This window comes from Girardinichthys multiradiatus, chromosome 5 (genome assembly GCF_021462225.1).
Source record: "Girardinichthys multiradiatus isolate DD_20200921_A chromosome 5, DD_fGirMul_XY1, whole genome shotgun sequence".
Taxonomy (NCBI): Eukaryota; Metazoa; Chordata; class Actinopteri; order Cyprinodontiformes; family Goodeidae; genus Girardinichthys; species Girardinichthys multiradiatus.
Genome location: NC_061798.1, coordinates 42,054,469 through 42,078,601, shown reverse-complemented (window position 1 = coordinate 42,078,601; position 24,133 = coordinate 42,054,469). Strand labels below are relative to the sequence as shown.

Sequence of the window (24,133 nt, the reverse complement as noted above, 5' to 3'; positions counted from 1 at the left end):
ATTTATTTAAAATGTATTTAGCTAATTTACACAAATTTGTCTTAATTATCAACCTTTATGTTTTTTTTTTCTTTTTTTGTTCTTGATCCTTTTTTATTTCTTTGTAAATTTTTCCATGTTGGTGAGCCAAAGGCTGTCTTCCACTCTGGTGGACAATAAAGTTTCTATTCTATTTTATTCTATACTATTCTAGAGAACAAGGGATCAGCTGGTCCACTGGTGCAGTCAGAACCACCCGGAGCGTAACCCGTTCAAGACAGTGGAGATGAGGGTGGACACCCCCCACACTGCCTCCCCATACCATCTTCAACGACAGTGTCTACTGTGGATCACTTCTGGGTCCTAGGAACCACCAATGTAGCACCATTGGACCTGAGCTGGTCCTCACACATAGACACACACATTAAAGGCCCTTCCACTTCAGAATATTACCCTGCCTGGTGTTGCTGTAAACTGCAGTTGGTGGTTAAAATGTGACAAAATGTGGAAAAGTTTAAGCGGCTGTGATTATTTTTTTACAAGATACTGTATGTGTTGTACACAACATGCCACAGCGGCTCCAAAGCAAGAGCCTACAGCACAATCTTTTGAAAACTCCTCAAAGAATAAACCACTACTCTCAAAGACGCTGTTAGCCCAATGAAATCATAGCGTTTATCCTTGGAGGTTTCTCTTTGTCTCCGAGTCAAACCAAAAATATCTAACCGGGAAGAAATATCTGCAGATGCAAAGCCTGAAACAACCAAAACTATATTTTAGATATCTTCCCATCAATCACATACCTGCACGTCCTCCAGCCTGCGTGGATCTCCTCTGAACTCGGGAAAGTTCTTGCGGATGTCCACGGTGCGGATCTTCTCCACCAGCAGGTCCGTTTTGTTGAGAAACAGGATGATGGAGACGTTCAGGAACAGCTTGTTGTTGACGATCGTCTCGAAGATGTTCATGCTCTCCACCAGGCGGTTTGTCCTTCGGTCCTCCATCAAAACCTGGAGCCAAACACACTCAGCATCATCCTTTATTTTGTTTTTTCCAACTCTTATCTGAGGAGCAATTAATGATTCAGCCGTAATCATATGACCCTTGATTTGAACTGGAGCCACGGCTGTGAGAACAACCAGAGCTCCTCAGTGCACCACAAAGAAAGCTTTGTATGAACCTCAGATGTTGTGTCTCTTGTCCATTTTTATAACTCCAAAAGTCAAGAGCCCATCTGAAAAACATTTTCACAGTATCAGCATTACATAATAACAACGATCTAACCTGAGACGCCCTCACTGCATTAAGCACTGTATGTAACCCAGTAATTATTTTAAGTGTCTCTCATGCAGCCTCTCAGCTCCTACATAAAGCTGGGATTTATTGGGGGAAAAAAGCAGCTACGAGTCCTCTGTTGCTTCAGTGCTGCAAAAAATTATAAAATATGTCAAACCAGTCCTGCTTTAACCACCAACATGTCCACAGCATTTAATATGATTTGTACTAATTAACCCTCCTATTATATTTTAGATGTTTCACTACGAATTATGATGTTTAATTTGTGCAGATTTTATGTTCTGTCGTGTTTTGATTCAGGAAATACATTTTCATGCATTCATCCTTCATCTGAAGCCCCTTGTTCTTCCGGGGTCATGGAGGGGCTGGTGCCTGTCTCAATTGGGTGAGAGGCGAGGTACATCCTGGACAAGTTGCCAGTCCATCAGAGGGCAACAGAGAGATGCACAGGACAGACAACCATGCAGGCACACACTCATGGAAGTGTTATGGTTCGGTAATGCTTTGCTGCTGCAGGATCTGGTCAGCTCACCACTATAGGGTCTACCATGAATTAAACTGTGTATCAGAGGGTCCTGGAGGAAAATGTGAGACCATTTATAAGGAAAATTTGAGGGAACCTGGAATTAAATAAATGATTTTCCAGAGATAAATAAAAATGATTAGAAACTGATATGAGAACATTTCCTAATAAATAACTGAATGTATAATGGGGTGTACTAATTTTTACATCGCTGTAGGCCCAGTTCTCTTATCACAAACCTAGACGAGGACCAAAGTTCAGCTTGCTGCCACAGTTATGACCCTTTCCCAGTGGCTCGTTTTAGCTGCCACGGCTTGGTTCCACTCCACTCGGTTTCGCTTTACTCGGTACGGTATCAGTTGTGGTTCCACTGAACCGCTGACGACTGAAGCTATGGTGGCTGAAGCCCCGCCTCCAGCCGTCGGTGCAGCGCGCTGTGCTGCTATTAACGTTACTGTGTTACATTGTCACATTAAAGTAATCTGGGTGAAATTATAAAAAATCAATATAAAATAAAAACATAAATAAACTAAATAGTAATAATGTTTGTATTAATGTATATGCAAGAATGTCTTATTTTTGTTTTTTATGTCTAAAATGATCCACTGGGATAATTATCTGGACCACAGCCCAGCCAGAACTTATAAAATAAGGCTCAAGGGTTCTGATGTGAGAGGGGGTGTGGCAGGAGAAGCAGAGAGGACAGAGGCTGCTGTCTGGACTCGTGAAGCTCCAAAGTTTGCCTGAAGAAGTTACAATTTTGGGCTTTATGAAGAAGTTTTTGTCTTATCCATGGCAATAAGGAGGACAAGGACTTAAAAGCGCAAAACTGCAGACTTCTGACCTTTGAAGTTAGTTTTAAGTTGGATATTGCATGTTCGTGCTCCGCAGATTCAGCGGACTCGTTCTCCCGTTTGATCCGATGCAGGCGGTCTGATTACGGGCAGCTGCTCTCTGCCTGCTCCCTCCTCCAGCAGACGCTGGTTCGCTAAAGGACTGTAAATAAATGTCTGAACCAAACAAGTTGTTTCATGGTGGTATAGTTTTATTTGTTTTGGGGGAAATGTTTGTACCTCTGAACAGCTGATTTTATGATTTATTGTATAATTTTATGAGCGATCAGCTGATTTAGGATACGTCCTTTTCCTTTTCTGTCAGCCTGGTTTATGACGTGTAAATGGTAAAATTACATGTATGACCTGCTCTGGCCACTGTGGTCCTTAATATTATTGTAGATGCTTTGGACTTTTATTAACTTCTCCTTGCACTGTCTTAACAAAAACCTTCTCATTTCTCCTCCTCCCACGGCCAATCAGTGAACAGCAGTCTGTTCACCTCACACGTGGCCCCGGCTCAGGCCCGGTCGGACCTGCTCAGGAGCAGGGACCAAAAAAGCAGTACCGGCAAGGAAAAAACTGTAATGGAAACGCTCGCAAACCGAACCGAATGGAGTCAAGTAGGGCCAAATCGAGCCAGTGGAAAAGGGGCATTAGAGAACTATGACAAAGATCTGCTTCCAGTGGTCACCATGTCTGCATAACAACCATTAGATGTTACCTGCTTGAGAGTGATGCTAGAAAAAAAAACTATTTTCCGTCCCACCATCAAAAACGTGAACAAGTGGAGTCTGAGAAATGCTGAGGGAATTTTAACTGGAACTATGTGCCCTGGATGGTTGATGCTAAGGTTGTGATTTATAGCAGCAAAGACTCCAGGTGAGTTAAGGGTGCAACCACAGACAAAACTGTAAAAAAAAACATCCCATGCCTTGTGTAAAGTACAGTGGAGGTGCTGTGATGCTGTGGGCTTGTTTCAATTCCAAAGGCCCTGGGAACCTTATGCATGGCATTGTAACCTCTTAATATCAGGTCATTATTAATAAAAATCTGGTGGCCTCGAGCAGAAAACTGAAAATGTTTTTTTTTTATCAGGATTAATTTTCTAATCGACCCAGAAACGGTTCATCAGACAGAAAATCAACATTCTTCCATGGCCATCTCATTCCCTGGACTTAAACCTGTTTAAACCTGCACATACCTGGTCATACTCTGATGAAGACACCATGAAGAGAATCGATGTGATCCCATCGAAACACTGGAACCACTTCTGCCGCTGCGACCTCTGACCGCCAACATCCACCATCTTGAAAGGGATCTTTTTGATGACAAAGTCATGCTCCACAATCCCTTTGGTCGCCTTCCTTGCAAACAAAATATCTTGCTTGCTTGGAATATAGCTCTGGAAATGGGAAAGTGTCATTTTCTTGCGTGCAGAAAAAACAAAAGATGCTAAGAATATTTGAGCGAGACTCACCAGCTGTCCGATCCGATCCAAGTTATCCAGGAAGTATTTGACCGATTCGCTCTGCAGACATGAAGGGAAAAAAGAGTTCTGACTCCACTGTCATTTTATTAAGCTAGGAGAATATAAATGGCTCAAAAAATGAAATTATAGCACTTAATCTGATTATTAGCACAATTTAATTTATTCGACTTCTGCCTTAAATGATTCTTATTACAGAGAAGCGGCTTCTGATTAAATAATGCATAAATCAATGCAACAACAGAGACCACATGACCCCCTGTAATCAAATCAGCCCCTTTATATTTATGCTAAATAAGCCACTGCTGCTGATTTTTTGAAGACTGGAACAGATGAGCAGAATTTTGAAACTGAATCTTTCGCTCCAACAGAGCTTCCCGGTGCTGGATCAGGACCCTACTGATGATTATTAATAAAACATTTTTTATCTAGTTTTTAACCCAGAGTTGGAATTTGGGAGTCTGCATTTTTATGAGGGCCAGGTCCTCCATTCTGAAGTTCTAAAACAAAAAAGGTAGATTTTTGCCTTCAGGTTAGGATAAATGGTGCAGATAACAAAATAGCACATTTGTTCTTAAATTTTCTGAGCACTCGGCCCTGTGAAACCAGTTTTTAAAGTGTAAATACACAAGTTTACTTTGTTTTTGTTACATAAACAGCAGGTAAAATGCCTACATGTCAATATTTTTCTAAGTTTAAATAGTTCAGATTGGGCCATTAAAATAGAATTCAGACCATACATCTGAAACAACCCAAGTAATCGATACAATTGAATGAATGAAGTCATGGGTAAAAATTTAGAAGAATGCTGATGTGTTTAATGCCTGCTAAACCACATATAGCCATGGATGGATGGATGGATGGATGGATGGATGGATGGATGGACTGACAGAGGATGAATAGGGATAGGACAGGGTTTTTAGAAAACTGGACAGGTTATAAGATCTGGAAATATAAATATCTTTGCTTTTACTAAAGTTAACTAGACCTGGAAAACAATTCATTTAAACTCCATTACCTTCCAGTTTGCAGAGGAAACCCTGATGCACAGTGACGTCCATGTTGATTCATGTTGGTACTGAAACTGCCTAATGTCTTTAGGATGATTCAAAGTAATTCGGAATATTTTGGTAAATGGGGAAAAACATGTAAAGTAAATATTAAAATTTGCATTTATCCAATTGGTTTTGACTGACCCAAGCTGTGTCCAAGTTTCGACTGCTACTATGGTGATCAACACTGATTCACTAATCCAACATTAATCATTATGCATCAACATGAACTCTGAGACCAAGATGATTGCCACCTGAATGCTAATAAAGTGAGGGTACAACCTGCAAGTCTTCTGGGTCTTTTTGTATTTAAAACTGAACCTAAAAAATTAGTCAAAAAACACTAAAATGATCAGGAACAAGAACACTGAGATGGTCATTTATTTGTTTTTTGGAAATCAGTTCTAAAAAACAGAGATATATTACATAGATATTTATTCATTTTAAGACAATGGCTTCCAGGAAAACTCAAAATATAATTTTCCTGGAATTTTGAATATAAGATAACAACAATAAAAAGGGGGTTTCAGAAATGTTATGCTAAGAACATGTTAAGACCTTCAAAATCACAATGCTGAATGAAGACTTGACAGTTGTCCAGCAGACATTCACTGACACCCTCCATAAGGAGGGCAAGTCACAACAGGTCATTGCTAAAGAAGTTAGCTGTTAATAGTGCCCTACATCCAACCATTTCAGTGGAAAATTAAGTGGACGAAAAAAGTGCAGCGGGAAATGGTGTGTTCAGTTATATCCATCCATCCATCCATCCATCCATCTATCATCCATCTATCATCCATCTATCATCCATCCATCCATCCATCATCCATCCGTTATCTAATAGGTAATCACAGGGACGTGCAGTCAGGGGAGGCTAGTAAAATACTAGCAAATATAAGAGAAAATCCATTTGTCCACTTGATTGTTCAGTAAACCTGTTTTCTGTATGATTGAAACTTTTTTATAGTCAAAACAACAGAATTTACATATCGCCGATTCAATGCAAGTGAGAAAGGCAAGGTGAGGCAGCGAATAGCTGTGCCTCACCACTAACAGCGCTGTGTTACACTGACTGAAGGCATTTGGTGCATGCCCAGAGCTGTCTCTGAAACAGGAGGTTTTAGAGAGACGGAGACCAACTCCGGAGCTGAAACCTACCTCCACTTTGCCCTGTAACTTACAACTGAAAAATGCAAGGAAATCTTTCTTTTCTGAGATCATCAGCAAAAACATTAACAATGCTCGTGCATTATTTGCCACGGTCGACAGGTTAACAAACCCTCCTGTAACTGTAGCATCTGAACTCCACTCTACCAGGGCCTGCAATGAATTTGCTAAATTCTTTACTGAAAAAAACCCAAAAGATCAGAGGGGCAGTCAGCAAATCCACATCGACTCCAGTACCAATGTTGTCTCCAACTAGAACTGATTTTGACAAAATTTCCCAATTTCACCAAATAAACGACAAAAACTTCGAAGAAATAGTACACCAACTAAGCTCTTCTTCCTGCTGTCTCGATGTTTTACCCACAGCTTTCCTTAAGAAAGCTTTGCCTGTAATAACATCTGATTTAACACAAATAATAAACACGTCCATTTTGTCAGGTGTTTTCCCTCAGGCCCTAAAAACAGCAATTATCAAACCTCTATTGAAAAAGAGCAACTTGGACAAGCTGCTACTACAGAACTACAGGCCTATATCAAACATCCCCTTCATCAGTAAGATTATTGAAAAAGTTGTGTTTCAACAGTTAAACAACTTCCTAACAATTACCAACCGCTTCGATGTCTTCCAGTCAGGCTTCCTGCTCACCACAGTACAGTGACTGCTCTTATCAAGGTGTTCAATGACATCCGTATAAATGCAGACAGTGGAAGAACCACAGTGCTGGTATTATTGGACCTTAGTGCAGCATTCGACACTGTTGATCACTCCATTTTATTAGAGCGCCTGGAAAACTGGGTCGGCCTTTCTGGTACAGCACTCAACTGGTTTAAATCCTACTTGAAGGACAGGGTAACTTTACATCAGAGACCACAAAGATCACATGTGGTGTTCCCCAAGGGTCCATCTTAGGGCCCCTCCTATTCAATATCTACATGCTCCCCCTAACTCAGATCTTAATAAGCAACAACGTAAGTTATCATAACTATGCAGACGACACACAGCTATACGTTACGATGTCACCAGGTGACTATGAACCCATTCAAGCGCTGAGTAAATGCTTAGAAGAAATCAATGCATGGATGGGCCAAACTTTTCTTCTGCTGAATCAAAAAAACATTGAAGTAATAATCTTTGGACCAAAGGAAGAGCGTTTAAAAGTTAGCACACAGCTTCAGTTAATACAGCTAGAAACCACCAGTCAGGCTCGAAACCTGGGTGTAGTGATGGACTCAGACCTGAACCTTCAGAGGCACATAAAGGTAGTAACAAGGTCGGCCTTCTATCACCTAAAGAACATCTCCAGGATTAAAGGACTAATGTCTCAGCAGGACCTTGAAAAACTGATTCATGCGTTCATTTTTAGTAGAATTGATTACTGCAACGGTGTCTTCACAGGTCCGCCTAAAAAGTCAATCAGACAGCTGCAGTTGATCCAGAACGCTGCTGCCCGCGTCCTCACTAGAACTAAGAAAGCGGAGCACATCACCCCGGTTCTACAGTCCCTACACTGGCTCCCTGTAGCTCAGAGAATAGAGTTTAAAATACTTCTGTTAGTCTATAAGTCACTGAATGGCTTAGCACCAAAATAAATTACAGACTTGTTGTCAGTGTATCAACCACCCAGACCTCTCAGGTCTTCTGGCTCAAATCTACTCTGCACACCCAGAACCAGAACCAAACATGGAGAAGCAGCTTTTAGTTCTTATGCTCCACTAATCTGGAATAAACTGCCAGAAAACTGTAAAAGTGCCGAAAGCCTAAGTTGCTTTAAATCAAGATTAAAAACGTATTTGTTTAGAGTGGCCTTTGACTGTGCTATCTAAACATTATTAGTTAAGTTTTCAGTCCAATTTTCCTTTCATTTTCTTATCCATCATTCTATACTCTCTTTTTTTTAATTACCTCTGTTGTTTGATTTTCTGTATCATTGTAATGTTTTTCCTTATGTCCAGCGCCTTGAGTGCCTTGTTGCTGAAAAGCGCTATATAACTAAACTTGACTTGACTTGACTTGAAAGATCTGCTTTAAACAAGTGGGAGAAAGGTAGTGGTACACCTGATAATAGTGTGGAGTACACAGATTGGACTTGGCATTGAATGGGCAGCACAGGCTGAACATTAGCGTCCACAACGGAAAGGTGAGGGAGAATCGGCAGAACCTGCTTCCATGGACTTCACATACAAATATATATAAGATCATACAGAATTTTCAGTTTTAATAAAAAAATTATTGTAAATAATTAAATTTGACCTATAGAAAACATTGTTTTGTTTTTCTTGCTGTGGTATTGTTGAATGGTATGGAATTGATTAAAGCATAATTACACGCTTTTAAAATACTTAAATGTTTCAAATAAGGTCAAAATTGGAATCTAAGCCTCTGTTTTGGGATCATATATTTTCACATCCGGCACCTCATCGCACGTCACTGGATAATTGAGTATTGACAACACAGCCAAGAATGACGACAAGCTGAAGGTTCAACAGAGCTTCCATGTCACGCTGCATTGCTGCAGTAATTCATGTAAAAGGAGCTCCAACCGAAGTATGAGAAGGTATACACTATAAAGTAAATGGTCACACATTTGAATAGGCTAAAATTTCTTGGTATTATGCAAAATCCTTATTTTAGCTACATTTAGGAGACAAGGCAGAGATTACTGAAGAAAACCGCTGACACCATGTAAAATATTTCCCACAGGTTCCACTTTCACAGCAACAGGAAGGAAATGGTCTCCATTTTTAAGCTGAATTAAAAACGTGATCAGTGTGACTTTAAAACAAGACTGAGAAAAATGCTGAATCCCATCATTGAATAAATCTTACATCATACTGCAGTGCTTCAGACTTTTCTGGCAGAATATTTGTATGTCCTGATGGCAGGATATTAAAAAGTATAACATAATTCCCTGCATCATAGCACACAATTCTTCTACTTCTCTGTATATTCTGAATGCTTTCTGTGCATTTTACATTTTAAGATGAATGCTTCCTGCCATTTCCAGCGACACCTGATTTCACTTTATTTCTGTGCCGTATAAAAATCCATCGGTCGGTTCACAAAGCTTGAGTTCTGCAACCCATTAGTTTTCCCTGTGCTCTTCAACCCGCTGTCGAGCAGTAATGCAGTTTAGGTGGACGCTCGTCTTCACTGCGATGGATTACAGAGGTCAGCTAAGTTTTAAGAGACTGCTAATTGATTTCTGAATGGAAGAAAGTGAGGACCTGAAACAGAGAAAATAGTTTAATCGGGTTACCGCGACACATCAGCATGACCTGCTGCAGGGTTTAGACCACCTTCAAACCAGAATATTAATCTAAAATGGTGCCTGTGCAAAGCTTGAAATGGAATCAAACTGATTCGCCAACAATAGCTAATGACTGATTTACTCCCGTCCTTTCTCTTTCTTTTAAATACCTTCCCATTCAACAGGAAACAGCTGTGTGTGAACACAGATCGGGGAGATGTGGGGGAGGGAGGACCGACAGAGCACAGTCACAAACTCGTTTTAGCAATTTCATCGCAGAAACTTGCAGAAACGCAAACTTCTACTGACAGCAGCTGTTTGCTAATTTAGCTGAAGTCCCTTCTTCTCTTTGACGGATCAACCAGCTCTTTGTGTCGGTCCAGACGTACAGATTAACAACCAGGAAACGTGACCTCAGTGCGATGTGAGGCAGTGACCCCGCCGCTGACCTACAGTGTCGCAGTAGGAAGCACAATGCCGGGGATTCTGATAGGCTGAGCAGGACGCAGGCAGCAGCCACCGCTGTGTCCTGCCCCTCTCGGAGGGGTAGGGAGGGGACTTCCCAGAGATGAAGGGATTCACAAAGGCAAAAACTTGTAGATGGTCAAAAGGGCCAAATTCTGATGAATAAATACATCACTAATTTATTTCAAGTATTTCATGATGTATGAAAGCTAAGAAACAATGAAGTCATTATTTAAATTTTTGGAAATGACAGAAAAAAACGGTTTTAATTTAAGTCTTGGTTATTCTTTCATTGCACAATCATATTGCGCTCAAAGGTCTTCTTAATATGCACATTTTGTTTGAAAAACTAAATAAGCACCCTGGCTGATGGAACGGTTGCAGGAACGGACACGAGAAAATGTCAATTAAATATTCAGTTCTTTCTTTTAAATGGTTCACACGTTGATGTCTAACACTATTTAGCATTTATCTCTTGTAAATAAAGTTATTTACTTACACCTAAATCACAAAAAAACAACACTGTTACTCATTGAACAAAATATATTCAACAAAAACTTGCCTTCTGGATTAAAATAGCTTTATTGAGATGCTTCCTGTGTAGCTGTTCTATGGTGATCCTATGATGGTAGCATCCCCAAACCATGATACTTCCACCTCCATGCTTCACAGTTGATATGAGATTGGCTTTCTGGAATGCTATATTTAATTTAATTTATGCCACACATGTCCTGATGTCAAACTTTAGACTCATCTGTCCAGAACAGAAATTCAGGTCTTAATTTTCACATCAACAGGAGCAAGCGCCTGCTGTAGGTCCCATAGTGAAATTTTTGAGGTCTTCTTTTTCTTTGGACAAGCAGACCTGGACATGGTGGCAGTTGTTATCCGCCAACTGTACAGTATCCCCACAGAGTAGCTCATCTCAAACTCTTTACACCCCTTCCCACTTGCTACACTAATAATATGCTACAGTTTATTTTCTTGAGGTCTCAGGAAGCTCTTTCCATCTCACCATGGTGTTCACTCTCACTCCAGGAGCACCCCAAACTAAACGTCAGAGGTTCAAACAGGGCAAAATGCAGTATAATGCTGCTCTAATCATTTGCACCTGATGTGATACAGCTGTGTGTGCTTCCAGCCATTTTAACAGGAGGGGTGTCCTAATATATGTCATCTGTAAACTCCACTACAAATAAACTGTCTGCCCAGTATTATGCAGAGTAAATTATATCTTTAAAATTACATTGAATTTTCACTGAACTTCAAAAAACAACAGAGAATATATGAAGCAAATCACATTTTTAGACAGGAATGTTTTTTATCCTTATTTACCTAATGATTGTACCCAGTTTTGCAAATAATTTGTGTTTATTACATGTTAATCTAACTTCCCAGCTGGGCTTTTGCGTTGCAGAGTTTTACTGTCAAAGTCCAAAGTTGTAACCACCTATTAATCCTGTTTCAATATGAGTGATGATTAACTTTTAACTGTTGTAAGAACAGTGGAGATATAGAAAAACCACCCGGAGGGTTACATTGAGTCATAAAACAAAGCTCCTCACTGCCTCTTTGCACTTTTCTGGGGCCACAAAGTTCATATCCTGTGCAAATGTAAACCTAATTTATTTGTGACGTCTGCTGCTGAGGACAACAGCAGCAGTTTACTGTCAGGGCTTGATGTACAGCCTTGCTTTCGTCAGACGCCGGAGGTTTATGTGTTTATATCCTATATCTAACAGCGTGTTATCTGGGCGTGGTGGGAACAGAAAAGCCAACAAGTAAATAAAATCCACGCATGCGGTCACTTGTTTTTCCTCCGTCGATCCCCACCTCTGTCACTGTTCTCCCTCTCTACAGGAAACTCTCCTTCCCACTGCCCGTCTTTCACTCCCTTTGTTTCTTCCTCTCCTTGGACTCTCTTCATTTCCTTCCTTCCTTCCTTCCTTCCTCCCGCCCTCACCCGGCCGGCCAGCAATGCAGATCCAGCTGTGCCTGGGAAAGCTAACTTTGGTATCCTCGGAAAACCTCTCCAAGCGGAGAAAGAGGGAGGTGGAGAGGATCTAAGTCAGCACATTTACTCCACAGCAGACATTTTAGTTGTTTTTTATTAAAGCAAGGGCTTTACTCATTTTTCTTACCACCAGTTTATTTTCAAGCTGTGACACCTTCTTTCAAGAAATTAAAATGTATAAAAGTTAAAGCACTGTCTTTTCACAAGTCTTTTAATGTTTTTCCATAGACTGTGGCTGCTTTTCCCTTTATGCTCTGTCTAGTCCATGACAGTTTGCAAATGAATGTCCAAAAAATAGAAAATCAATTTAGAAGCTAATTTAGTTCAGTAATTCAATTCAAAAAGTGAAATATATGTAGTCACACTGATTCCTTATACATTGATTCCTGGTTATTTTTATGATTATGTCCATGCTAGGTCTGGGCTCCTTTTGCTTAAATTACTCCATCAATACCACATTATTTCCTTTTTATAGCAGCTTTTTTTATAGCAACTTTCAGTTATTTTACATTTTGACTCTGGTGCCTCTCATCTTCCTCTTGACAATACTCCATATACCCTGTGTGGGCTTCAGGTCAGGCCAGTTTGCTGGGCCTGACCTGAACGTCATCTCTGGTTCAGGAGTGGCTTAACAGAAGGAATGCAACAGTTGGAGTCCAAATAATGAATATGTCTGTTTATGGTGGCTGTTGTGATTCTCCCCCAAACTTTTGAATAGGCTTTTCTAGACAGTCCCCTCAAGGCTGTGATTATCTCTGTTGTTTTTGCATCTTTTGCCACCACACTTTGCCTTCCAGTCAACCTTCCATTAATATGCTTGGGTATGGCCCATTGTGTAAAGCCAGCATTTAAGCAACAGTTTTTTGTGGCTCAACGTCCTTGTGGAGGGTGTCAATAGGGCCATAACTTTCATCTTTCATTTATCTTATGGAAAAATCTATTTTTGTTGAGAAACAGAAATAAACGTTTGAAATATGTAAATACAGGTCCTTCTCAAAATATTAGCATATTGTGATAAAGTTCATTATTTTCCATAATGTAATGATGAAAATTTAACATTCATATATTTTAGATTCATTGCACACTAACTGAAATATTTCAGGTCTTTTATTGTCTTAATACGGATGATTTTGGCATACAGCTCATGAAAACCCAAAATTCCTATCTCACAAAATTAGCATATTTCATCCGACCAATAAAAGAAAAGTGTTTTTAATACAAAAAACGTCAACCTTCAAACAATCATGTACAGTTATGCACTCAATACTTGGTCGGGAATCCTTTTGCAGAAATGACTGCTTCAATGCGGCGTGGCATGGAGGCAATCAGCCTGTGGCACTGCTGAGGTTTTATGGAGGCCCAGGATGCTTCGATAGCGGCCTTTAGCTCATCCAGAGTGTTGGGTCTTGAGTCTCTCAATGTTCTCTTCACAATATCCCACAGATTCTCTATGGGGTTCAGGTCAGGAGAGTTGGCAGGCCAATTGAGCACAGTGATACCATGGTCAGTAAACCATTTACCAGTGGTTTTGGCACTGTGAGCAGGTGCCAGGTCGTGCTGAAAAATGAAATCTTCATCTCCATAAAGCTTTTCAGCAGATGGAAGCATGAAGTGCTCCAAAATCTCCTAGCTAGCTGCATTGACCCTGCCCTTGATAAAACACAGTGGACCAACACCAGCAGCTGACACGGCACCCCAGACCATCACTGACTGGGTACTTGACACTGGTCTTCTGGCATTTTGGCATTTCCTTCTCCCCAGTCTTCCTCCAGACTCTGGCACCTTGATTTCCGAATGACATGCAGAATTTGCTTTCATCCGAAAAAAGTACTTTGGACCACTGAGCAACAGTCCAGTGCTGCTTCTCTGTAGCCCAGGTCAGGTGCTTCTGCCGCTGTTTCTGGTTCAAAAGTGGCTTGACCTGGGGAATGCGGCACCTGTAGCCCATTTCCTGCACACACCTGTGCACGGTGGCTCTGGATGTTTCTACTCCAGACTCAGTCCACTGCTTCCGCTGGTCCCCCAAGGTCTGGAATCGGCCCTTCTCCACAATCTTCCTCAGGGTCCGGTCACCTCTTCTCGTTGTGCAGCGTTTTCTGCCACACTTTTTCCTTCCCACAGACTTCCCACTGAGGTGCCTTGATACAGCACTCTGGGAACAGCCTATTCGTTCAGAAATTTCTTTCTGTGTCTTACCCTCTTGCTTGAGGGTGTCAATAGTGGCCTTCTGGACAGCAGTCAGGTCGGCAGTCTTACCCATGATTGGGGTTTTGAGTGATGAACCAAGCTGGGAGTTTTAAAGGCCTCAGGAATCTTTTGCAGGTGTTTAGAGTTAACTCGTTGATTCAGATTATTAGGTTCATAGCTCGTTTAGAGACCCTTTTAATGATATGCTAATTTTGTGAGATAGGAATTTTGGGTTTTCATGAGCTGTATGCCAAAATCATCCGTATTAAGACAATAAAAGACCTGAAATATTTCAGTTAGTGTGCAATGAATCTAAAATATATGAATGTTAAATTTTCATCATGACATTATGGAAAATAATGAACTTTATCACAATATGCTAATATTTTGAGAAGGACCTGTATATCACTCAAACTGAATTACTGCAATGAATTATTGGTTAGGTTTTATCATTTACTGAGATGCAGTGGCCTGTGACTGTGCCATCCCTGGACCTGGCAAACCTGTCAGCGGGCCTGAGGAAAGAACATTATGGGGTTATAAAAACTACAGGAATTAAAATGTTCTTGGCCTTCTCATTTAGCCAGCTGTTGCAGAAGCAGCAGCAACTGTGGGAAACAGCTACTGGAAGCAATTATCGCTCTTTGAAACCAGATGCACCCGACTGCAGCAATTGGTGTCAAAGCTCATACTAGAGGTCATAATTCAATCAGCTACTGCAAATAAACACCCACAAAAATCCAGTTTGAAATGATTGAGAAAAGCTGTACTTCACAGATTTGCTCAGTACGAAGAGAACCCTCAGCCGTGAACCCACACTGTTACAATTAGATATGATACAGATTTACTAATTAAGCTTTCAGGAATTCGGAATTGGGGCAATGCTGTTTAGTAATCAAAAATGGCAATTTCTTTGACCCTAAGACATAAATTTCTTTCACTTTAAGACACATTTGTACTGTTGTTTCTGACATGTGCTTCGTTACAACCACACGCTGTATCGAGAGTTGTAACCATAAACAGGGTTCCTACACATTTATCTTTCCAGATTTCCTAGTCAGTCTCTACCATTTCAAAAACTGTATGTTACTATATGTGGAAGATAGTTCTCACAGTGGTCTACCTTCAAATATGGAATCTGCTAAAACCCCAGACTGGATGAATGGACGGACAGATGGACCAAGCCCATATATGAGCTGGGTTTCTCTCAGGCTTCTCAAAGAACTTCATCATGCCTGGTTGTTGTTTGCAGGGGCTGCTGTTCCGACTTGTTTTGTCCTGAACAGGATGTAACCACAGGGTCTAGTCATCATAATTAAGGCTTTGGAAACTGTTTTGGAAATAACACTCTTCCTAAGAAGAAGAGGAGATTGTGTTGTTTAATTTACCAACTAGAAGTAATTATCTAGGCAGTGTAGAGTGAAAGGACAGAGGAATATCCTGCAAAACAGTTAACAGTTGTTGGCCACTAGTCCCCACTAGCTCTAGCAGTAGAACAAAATAAAATAAATATACTAAATAAAGGAGAGCGGTGGAGAGTAATAGGTGCCTCCATGCAATGCACGGGAGGCAGTGAATGGCCTTGCGAAGCCTCATTAAAAACTGGATCTACATCAACACCAAAGAACCAATAACCAACTACAATCAAGTCTTTGTTAGAATAGGATTGAACATGTTTACCTCCAGGCAGAACAATTGAAAGAAAAAAAACAATGATACAATACAAATGTGACGTTGCAACGGTCGGTATGGCATGAGCTCACTGCATCTTCCTGCAGTTTTAAGGTTGCTAGATGCGTTACAACTCCAAGGGCTGAACTCACAGTTGCTGTTTACACCTGATTTATGCTTACGATTTGCACCTCTGTTTATAAACACTGTCAGATCATTAAATTTCAACAGCATTTACACAACCTGCATTAGGTGACTCGTATTACACCTGCATGTAGCACCTTTCAGAGTTACATCAAACAGAAGATTCAACGTTTACTTAAAAGTCATTTAATGCAGTATAATTAACCCTGTAGTGGGTGTCTGACTATGGAAAAGCCTACAGATGGCCAAGAACTGGAACCGATTTCTTGGGGAAAAAACCCAAATAGTGTCATAAAGTGGTGTTGGAAACTGAACCACATGTGGACTACAGACCACAGACTTATTTGAACAAATATGCATTAAAGGCCAAAACACAAAAAGGTGTAAACTGCAGAGGAATGGGAACAATCTGGCCAGGGTACAACTGAATACCTCTAAGTTTGTATTCTTGTGTTGTGATGACAAATGTACTGGAGCCACAAAGAAAGGCCTGAGGCCAGTGCTACCAAGTAGGATTAGTAGTTTACCAATATTAACAGGCTTATTTGTTTACGTCTTAACCTTTTTCTTTGCTCCTTCCTGCTTCCATTTTTACTCTACAGACAGCTTCACCTCATTTGATTAATTGCACACATATGCAGTCAGAAAAAAACTCAATTTAGAATCTGAACCATCCGCAAAAGTACAACTAAGCTGTAGGCAGAGCAGGAAAGAGTCCTGACAAAAATCTACTCAATCAAAAGTGCAGAAATCTAATCAGGTGAAGTAATGTAAATAGAAAATGACCCACTTTATCATTCAATGTGAGAGTTTATATAATTACATTTTCCTTCAAATACAGATATCAGATCTATGAGACATACAATTCTAACAATCCAAACCTGCTACCTTCCATTGAGTAAATAATCATTAGATCTATGACTTTACCTGGTTTGCAGACCTTAACAGACTGCATTTACATTATCGATTTAAAATGGTTTTACTACTTTTCATGTTAAATAAATTATATATATACTCTTGACTCTCTTTTTATTGCAGTTGCAGCACATCAGTCTGTGTCTGGTTTACCTAACCTTTAAGTGGTTGCAGGTTTCTTTGCCAAAACTATACTGAGTCTGTACGGAACGCAGTTACATTAGCCCCTTTTCCAAAGCAGGGACTTTCAGTCATTACCCGGGATACTGAAAGCCCTCCGCGTGTTTCGACGTAATTTTACCCGAGTAATTTCAATCTCCCAAGGCCACACTTTCCCAGATAGAAAGTCCTGGTCTGGGGGTAGGACTTTCAGATTACCACGAGATTGTTGAGGGGCGCTCAGAATTGTTTTTCTGAGATGATTGGTGGACACTATCTTGTATTGTTCTGACTTCCGCTCATCCTCCATATTTAAGACTTGTGAGTTGTTTTCTTGATCTCAGACGAGATTGCCTACTATCTTACCTTTTCAGTTACAATGGGGTACAAAACCACAATAAAAAAGCCTGTTGTGCGTTCTCCATCTTTCTTATTACTGCCCCCTGCTGGACGGGAGGTGTAGTGCAAGTCAAGTCAAATCAAGTCAAGTTAAGTCAAGTTTATTTATATAGCCCTTTTCAGCAACAAGGCATTCAAAGCGCTGTACACGAGGAAAAACATTACAATGATACAGAAAATCAAACACAGAAAAACAAATCAAATGACATTAATAATCCTTGGGGATTTACTGGTAAGAGCTGGTTCTAATCTAATCTTTCTAATAGAGGTAATTAACTAATCAAGTCCTCTGTGGTAAGGAATTCATCCTGTGCTAGAAGAAAAATTATAATATTAATCCTTGAGGTCGCTGGTATGAGGCAGCTGTGGTCCCGTCATTCAAATAGAAACAGTCATGGGCACTCACTGAAGTCTAAGTACAGAAGCTGGGTCACTGGTAGGTCCAAACTTTTTAAATACTAATAATGTTTGGCTTTCACTGGTATGAAATTGTTGTAATACAATCCTTCTAAGAAATCTAAAAATCTCTGGTCATTGGTGTAAAAACATCTGTAGTAAAATTTTCAAATACTAATAATAATTGGCTTTTGCAGGTAATCCTTCTGAGAAATCTGAAAATCTATGAAAAGTAATGAAATCACACATTTAGGTAAAGTAAGATAGGAGGAAAATAAATCATATTTCAGACTCTATTCTTAGTAGAATAGTCTGAAATAGTACAGATATAGTGCAGTTTTCTTCACAAATTTCCTGTACATCATCAGGCCGATTTAAATAAATATACTGCGGCTTTCAGAGCAGTTGAAACAGAAAGTCCACAAATTACCCAGAATTCCTTTCAACAAGGTAAACGAAATCCCAATTAGGGTTAGGGCTTAGTGTAGTATAGTAGTGTAGTTCAGGTCTATCACATAAAATTCCATTAAAATAAATTAAGTGTCTGCGTCCGTGTCAAAAAGTGAAAAAGGCCAAGGGTGGGAAACTTTGAAAAAGCACAGAAATGAAGTGCAATGCTTACAACAAAGCAATCTGTTGCTCTCCAGTTCTCCTGATCTCATGAATAAAACTCTTGATATCTTGAAGTTGCTTCATATAACAAGCCGCTGAGGTGAGGCTAAAACAGAAAGTAGCCTCAACCAAATTCAGTGTGTACATTTTTATGAGAACAAGAAGAACAAGAACAAAGCTAACGAAATGGTTGATGAAACAGAAAAAAGCAGAACTCTGGTAATAAAACATGAAGACAAAAGCAGAGCTTAGAACAAGACACACAAATGTGTAGGAGGTAAAAAAAACGCTCATGTTAAAAATCGTTGAAAACGTATTTAAACGTATTGGAAAGTTCATACAGACGTTACACTTTCTAAAAACCTTTCCAATCCCATGTTTAAATGCTGACTACACACAGAAACAAATAGATGGGCAGCAACCTCATGACTCTGCGTTCTTTGTGGACCAGCTTTCAAGACAGAGAGGAGTCCGGCACACATAGATTATCAAAAAGCAAGTCCAGATAAGACAGCGTAGTCTGACTTAAAGTTGTGCATCTCCTCTACACCCACGCACAGCATGTTAAGTGAGAGGAAGTGACATCTGCCTGACTCCACACTGCTATGTCACTGATAAATGCAAAACAAGGTAAAAGGTCAAATTAACAGCCCTGAGCAAACTGCGGCACCGCTGTGTTACTTTCAATACCGTACAAATAAAATCCGGCTGCTGTGAATGATTCAGAACGAGCTGACAACAAGACCAGCTGGTGGCGGGGCGTTTTCCCTGCTCACAATATGGTTAGTGGTCATTCATAACATTCTGTTGAGCCATTAAGAGTCTGTCTGGCCCTCTTTACAGCAGATTTGTTGGTGCTTGTTGAGTTAATGATTTCTCTGGTGGTTCTGTTTGTCACAAACCCTTCAGTAAACTGAAGTTAGTGTGTACTTTAAAAGACTCTCAGTTTGTTTGGGTCCCTGAAGGCAGCAGGGAAGCTACTTAAAAGCGACAATGTGTGGTAAAAAGATGTCGCAGGTTGAAGTAACCCACGGTTGTTTAATATTCAAAATATTTCAAGGAGGAGGTTTAGAAAAAAAACTGTCTGGTGCTTTCAATAATAACGCTAAAAGAAATCCCTTTATTTTCATGTTTTCTCCTCTGTGACCAGCTGTACGATTACACAAAAAAAAAGCTTCTGTGCTGTGTGCAACACAGTGTTTATCAGTGTTTATTAAATACATCAGGAAAATTTACTGCCTTGCTGTCAGATAAATATTTCAGATTGGGTCCGCTGCGTATGACACAGGAGATGAAGCTCCACGGGGCTCCACTTCACCAGTTTCATTCCCACTCAAGAGAACAATAATTGCATCTTTGGAAAGTCTTTAAATAAAAAAGAAGAAATTGTGCTTAAATAGAATAAATCCTTCCTCTAAATTCACTCTCTGCATCTCTGTGCAGATCACTGTGACTTATTTTTTCCAGTTTTCAGGTCTAAACGTGTCTCATATATTCCTTTTACTTTCTGTGGAAAGCTGATATTGTCATAAGGTTGAATGGTATATCAGACACCATGCAGACACAGGGCTGAAAAAAATTATCTCCCAACCCTTACAGATTCCCTTAGGTTGTTGCTTTCCTATCGGACTTAAATGGTCCAGATCATAAAATTTTAAATATGAGACAAAGACAATCACAGTAAATACAACCAGCAGTTTTTAAATGACGGTTTCATTTATTAAGGGAAAAAAGGTCATTTGAATCAATCTGGCTCTAGGTGAAACTGTAACCAACTCCCTTATTAAATGAATTTACTGTGATTAACCACATTTATTAAGAGTGCACAAACTCAGGCCTGATTAGTGCCTGACCTGTAAGAAATCACTTCATTTGAACCTGGTTGTCAGAGTCTGCAGTCTCTGCCTCTCCTGCTTACCTTCTTCCACCACCAGGTGCTGCTGAGGTCTGCGTCTCTGGGTGCGACAGGTGTTTCTCATTTTGATGATCATCTGGAAGAATATATAGGGGACGGATCGCCAGCACGTCTTTGCCTGAGTGTTTTGCCTACAGCGGTACCATCACCTGGCCAAATCTTGTATTTTGAAAATCTTGTGTCTGATTGATTAAGAGAAATTACTCACCGTTTCTGTCTCGCTCCTTCCAGGTTCCATATTCAGTCTTTTGACTCAGTCTAATGGTTTATCGCACCCTGCTTCAGAAGAACCCGGATCAAGTCCCAGCTGGCTGTCCATTCTCCGGTACTCTTTCCTCGCCTGCATGCACCTAGTCCACCCTCCAACGATCCGCTTACTTGGACCACGGAGGTTCCTGGTGGATTCCCAGAAGAGGCCCCCTGGATCTCCAGACTCATTTGCCATCTCCCTGGCGGATCTAGTCCTCCCTGCATGCCGTAAGCCTTCTGAAACAGAGACTGTTAGCTGTCACTCACCAAGTACTTACCTGACCTGTTTCCTTCTTTTTCGCAGTCCTCTGGTACCTGTCTGCATGGCTAGCCCTGATCATTATCTGTTCCAGAATTCTAGCAATAAACTTCCAAAACTGTTTACTTGTTTCTCTGAGTGTTCTCCCGCATGTGGGTTATGTCGGCCGTTAAAACAACGACAGAACACTCAGGCCAGCCGAACCCAGCGGAGGGACTTCAGAGAACAGTATCTGAGCATAGTCATCAGATTCATACCCATGGTACAACCCTTAGATCACATTTAGATCACCAGCAGGAGACAAATCAGCAGTTGGGACAACTAGCGGCAATGCTTCAGCAGAGGTTGGGTAATGTGACTGCCCAGCCTTCAGGCGGCGCTGCTTCTCCGCTTCTCACCAGCTTCCACATAGCAGAGAGGTTACCTCCCCCAATCCTGAGAAGTTCTCAGGTGAGGTCGGGAGATGTCATGGTTTTCTGTTGCGGTGTGGTTTAGTGTTTAACCATTCCCCACAGAGTTTTCCCCATCCTGATTGTAAGATCTCATACATTGTCGGATTACGTACCGGCAAGGCGCTACGTTGGGCTGAGGCTAGGTTTATCAACCCCAATCAGTTTGGAAGTACATACGAGGAGTTCATAAAGGAGTTTAGACTAACTTTTGATTTAGATTCAGGTCCCTCCAGTGTGGCTTGCCGCCTACGGGCATTAAGACAGCGAGGCCAGTCTTTAAATGATTTCGCCATTGAATTCCATACCTTAGCTGCGGCTTCTGGCTGGAATTCGAGCGCTCTGAAGTCCATATTTTTCCAGTGTTTAGATGAGGCTGTAAAGGATGAATTATCGCTACTAGACGAGCCAGAGGGATTAGATGAGTACATCAACTTGGCTATCAGTCTTGATACACGCATGAGAGAGAGAAGGCGAGTCCATTCTGAGCGATTTATGCCCTGATTTCAGTCCACTTCCTCGCCCCAGTCTCAGCCACAGTCTAGGTTGGTTCCCAGCCCAGACGAGCCTGAGCCTATGCAGCTGGATAGAGTGCGTAGGGAGAAGACAGCTGCTTCTACTGTGTGGAGTCCGATCATCCAATTTCCGCCAGTCCAGTCCGGCCAAAAGGGCAAGTCCGTCGGCTGTAAAGGGGCAGGCTGAGCCACTGACCACCCCACGTCAGGTGTTGGCACTGGATGGTCAGCCTCTCTGCCAGATAACTCACAGAACTGAGCCACTTGAGTTAGTGTTATCAGGAAATCACAGGGAACAGATTTCTTTCTTTATTTTTCCCATGTCCCAGAACCCAGTAGTATTGTGGTTTCCATGGTTGCGGACCCATAATCCACATTTAGATTGGGCCAAGCTAAGAATAGAGGCCTGGTCCACACAGTCTATGCTCACCTGCCTGCAATCTGCTGTCTCCCCTAGATCTCCGGTACAGGAGGAGGTGGAGGTCGAGCCGTCGGACCTTCACCTTGTTCCCCCAGATTATCATGACCTTAAGGCAGTCTTTAGTAAGTCACGAGCCCTGTCCCGACCAGCCCATCGTCCATACGACTGCACAATAGATCTGTTACCTGGAGCCCCGTTGCCCTCCAGCCGACTTTTTTTTTTGTTGGGAAGAAGGACGGGTCTCTTTGGCCTTGCATTGGTTATAGGGGGATAAATGCAATCACAGTTAAAAATAAGTATCCGTTACCACTTCTTTCCTCAGCTTTTGAACCAGTCCACGGTGCTACGGTTTTCACAAAGTTAGATCTCCGCAATGCATATCACTTAGTCCGGATCCACCAGGGAGATGAGTGGAAGACGGCATTCAAGACACCGATTGGACATTTTGAAACCTTCTGAAACAGAGACTGTTAGCTGTCACTCACCAAGTACTTACCTGACCTGTTTCCCTCTTTTTTGCAGTCCTCTGGTTCCTGTCTGCATGGCTAGCCCTGATCATTATCTATTCCAGAATTCTAGCAATAAACTTCCAAAACTGTTTACTTGTTTCTCTGAGTGTTCTTCAGCATGTGGTTAAGTCGGCCGTTAAAACGATGACACTGGTGGCAAAACCAATTACTAGGTTTAGGGGAAATTTACTTTTTCACGTGATAGTAGGCTAGTTTGGGAATTTTGTTCTGCATTATATACAAAATAATTTTTTGCAAATCACTTTTTGTATTGATTCAACTTATCTTGGTTTGATACTAAAATTAGTTTGATACTGTAAATCAAACAAACCAGAAAACAGAAAAAATCTGTAAGGGGGCGAATACTTTTACTCCACAACAGAGCGACAATTAGAGAATGAGTTCAGAAATAAGTCTTAGAAACATGTCCTTGGTGCACTAAACAGTGAATGGAAATAATTATTTTAAGTCAGAAATTGTATTTGCTGCCTCTTTACTAGGAAGCAAATCAGCCAACCCTGATTTCCTTAACCTTGATGTAATTAAAGTTTGTTATTGAGATACCAGAGAAAGTTCAGGAGTGGTCACAGTTTTCTGCAACTGCATAGAGAATAGAGCAAAGCGGTGCCCCTCCCCTACCTGTAGCTGCACCGTCCTTGTCAGCTGGTTATTTAATTCAATTCACTTTTTTATGTGGTGCAACAAATGTCTCAAGGCACTCTACAAAACAACAGATCTAATTTGTATGCAGAAATATACAGCGATTAAAGGTCGATCGTGTACATTCCAATTTGAAATAAAAAACAATGCAGCCGAGGTCAGTTTATGATGCCAATTCGTAAAAAGATCCAAGGATCTTTTGCAGTAATCCCTCCAGCTGCACAGGCATGCAGCGACAGTGGACTGTTGATTGCATAAAGTTAACAGTGCAGCAGTCCCTCAGACTGAGCATGCATGTGGTGACAGTAGAAAGGAAAACTACCAGGAAGAAATTTCCAGCGGAACATGGATCATTGTGAGCGGCCATCTACCGCTACCGATGGGGGGTTTTAAAACACAGAACGAGCACACAAAAAAACACAGAAGCAAGTTAAACATTAAAGAGACAAAGCAAACTGCCGCCATAACAGCAATATTAATATTGGATATCTATACCAGCCAAAATGTTCTGAATGGTGCATTACAACCATTTTCTTATTTTAATTTTCACCCTTTACACATTGAATAGCCAAAAATAGCCTGGAGAGACACATTTCACATAATCTAC

At 40.9% G+C, this 24,133-nt stretch overlaps 1 protein-coding gene and 1 long non-coding RNA gene across 4 annotated transcripts in view; one reads left to right on the top strand and one right to left on the bottom strand.

The window, feature by feature from the left end:
* Window positions 1–24,133, bottom strand: part of gna12a (guanine nucleotide binding protein (G protein) alpha 12a) — a 47,143-nt gene that overhangs the window by 5,161 nt on the left and 17,849 nt on the right. Inside the window, exons 3-5 of one of the 2 annotated variants that reach the window (XM_047366277.1) lie at window positions 4,112–4,162; window positions 3,836–4,036; window positions 783–989 (exon numbers count right to left, since the gene is read on the bottom strand). In XM_047366277.1, the coding sequence (XP_047222233.1) occupies window positions 783–989; window positions 3,836–4,036; window positions 4,112–4,162 (459 nt within the window). Of the gene's footprint in view, window positions 1–782; window positions 990–3,835; window positions 4,163–24,133 lie in introns of both variants that reach the window. The other variant, XM_047366276.1, reaches the window with a different exon arrangement.
* On the top strand, window positions 19,200–22,959 carry LOC124868743. 2 transcript variants are annotated; one of them, XR_007038371.1, is made up of 3 exons: window positions 19,200–19,331; window positions 20,484–20,603; window positions 20,696–22,959. It is a non-coding gene; the product is annotated as an uncharacterized LOC124868743 (long non-coding RNA). The 2 variants fall into 2 exon arrangements; XR_007038372.1 differs by having other exon boundaries at window positions 20,484–22,959.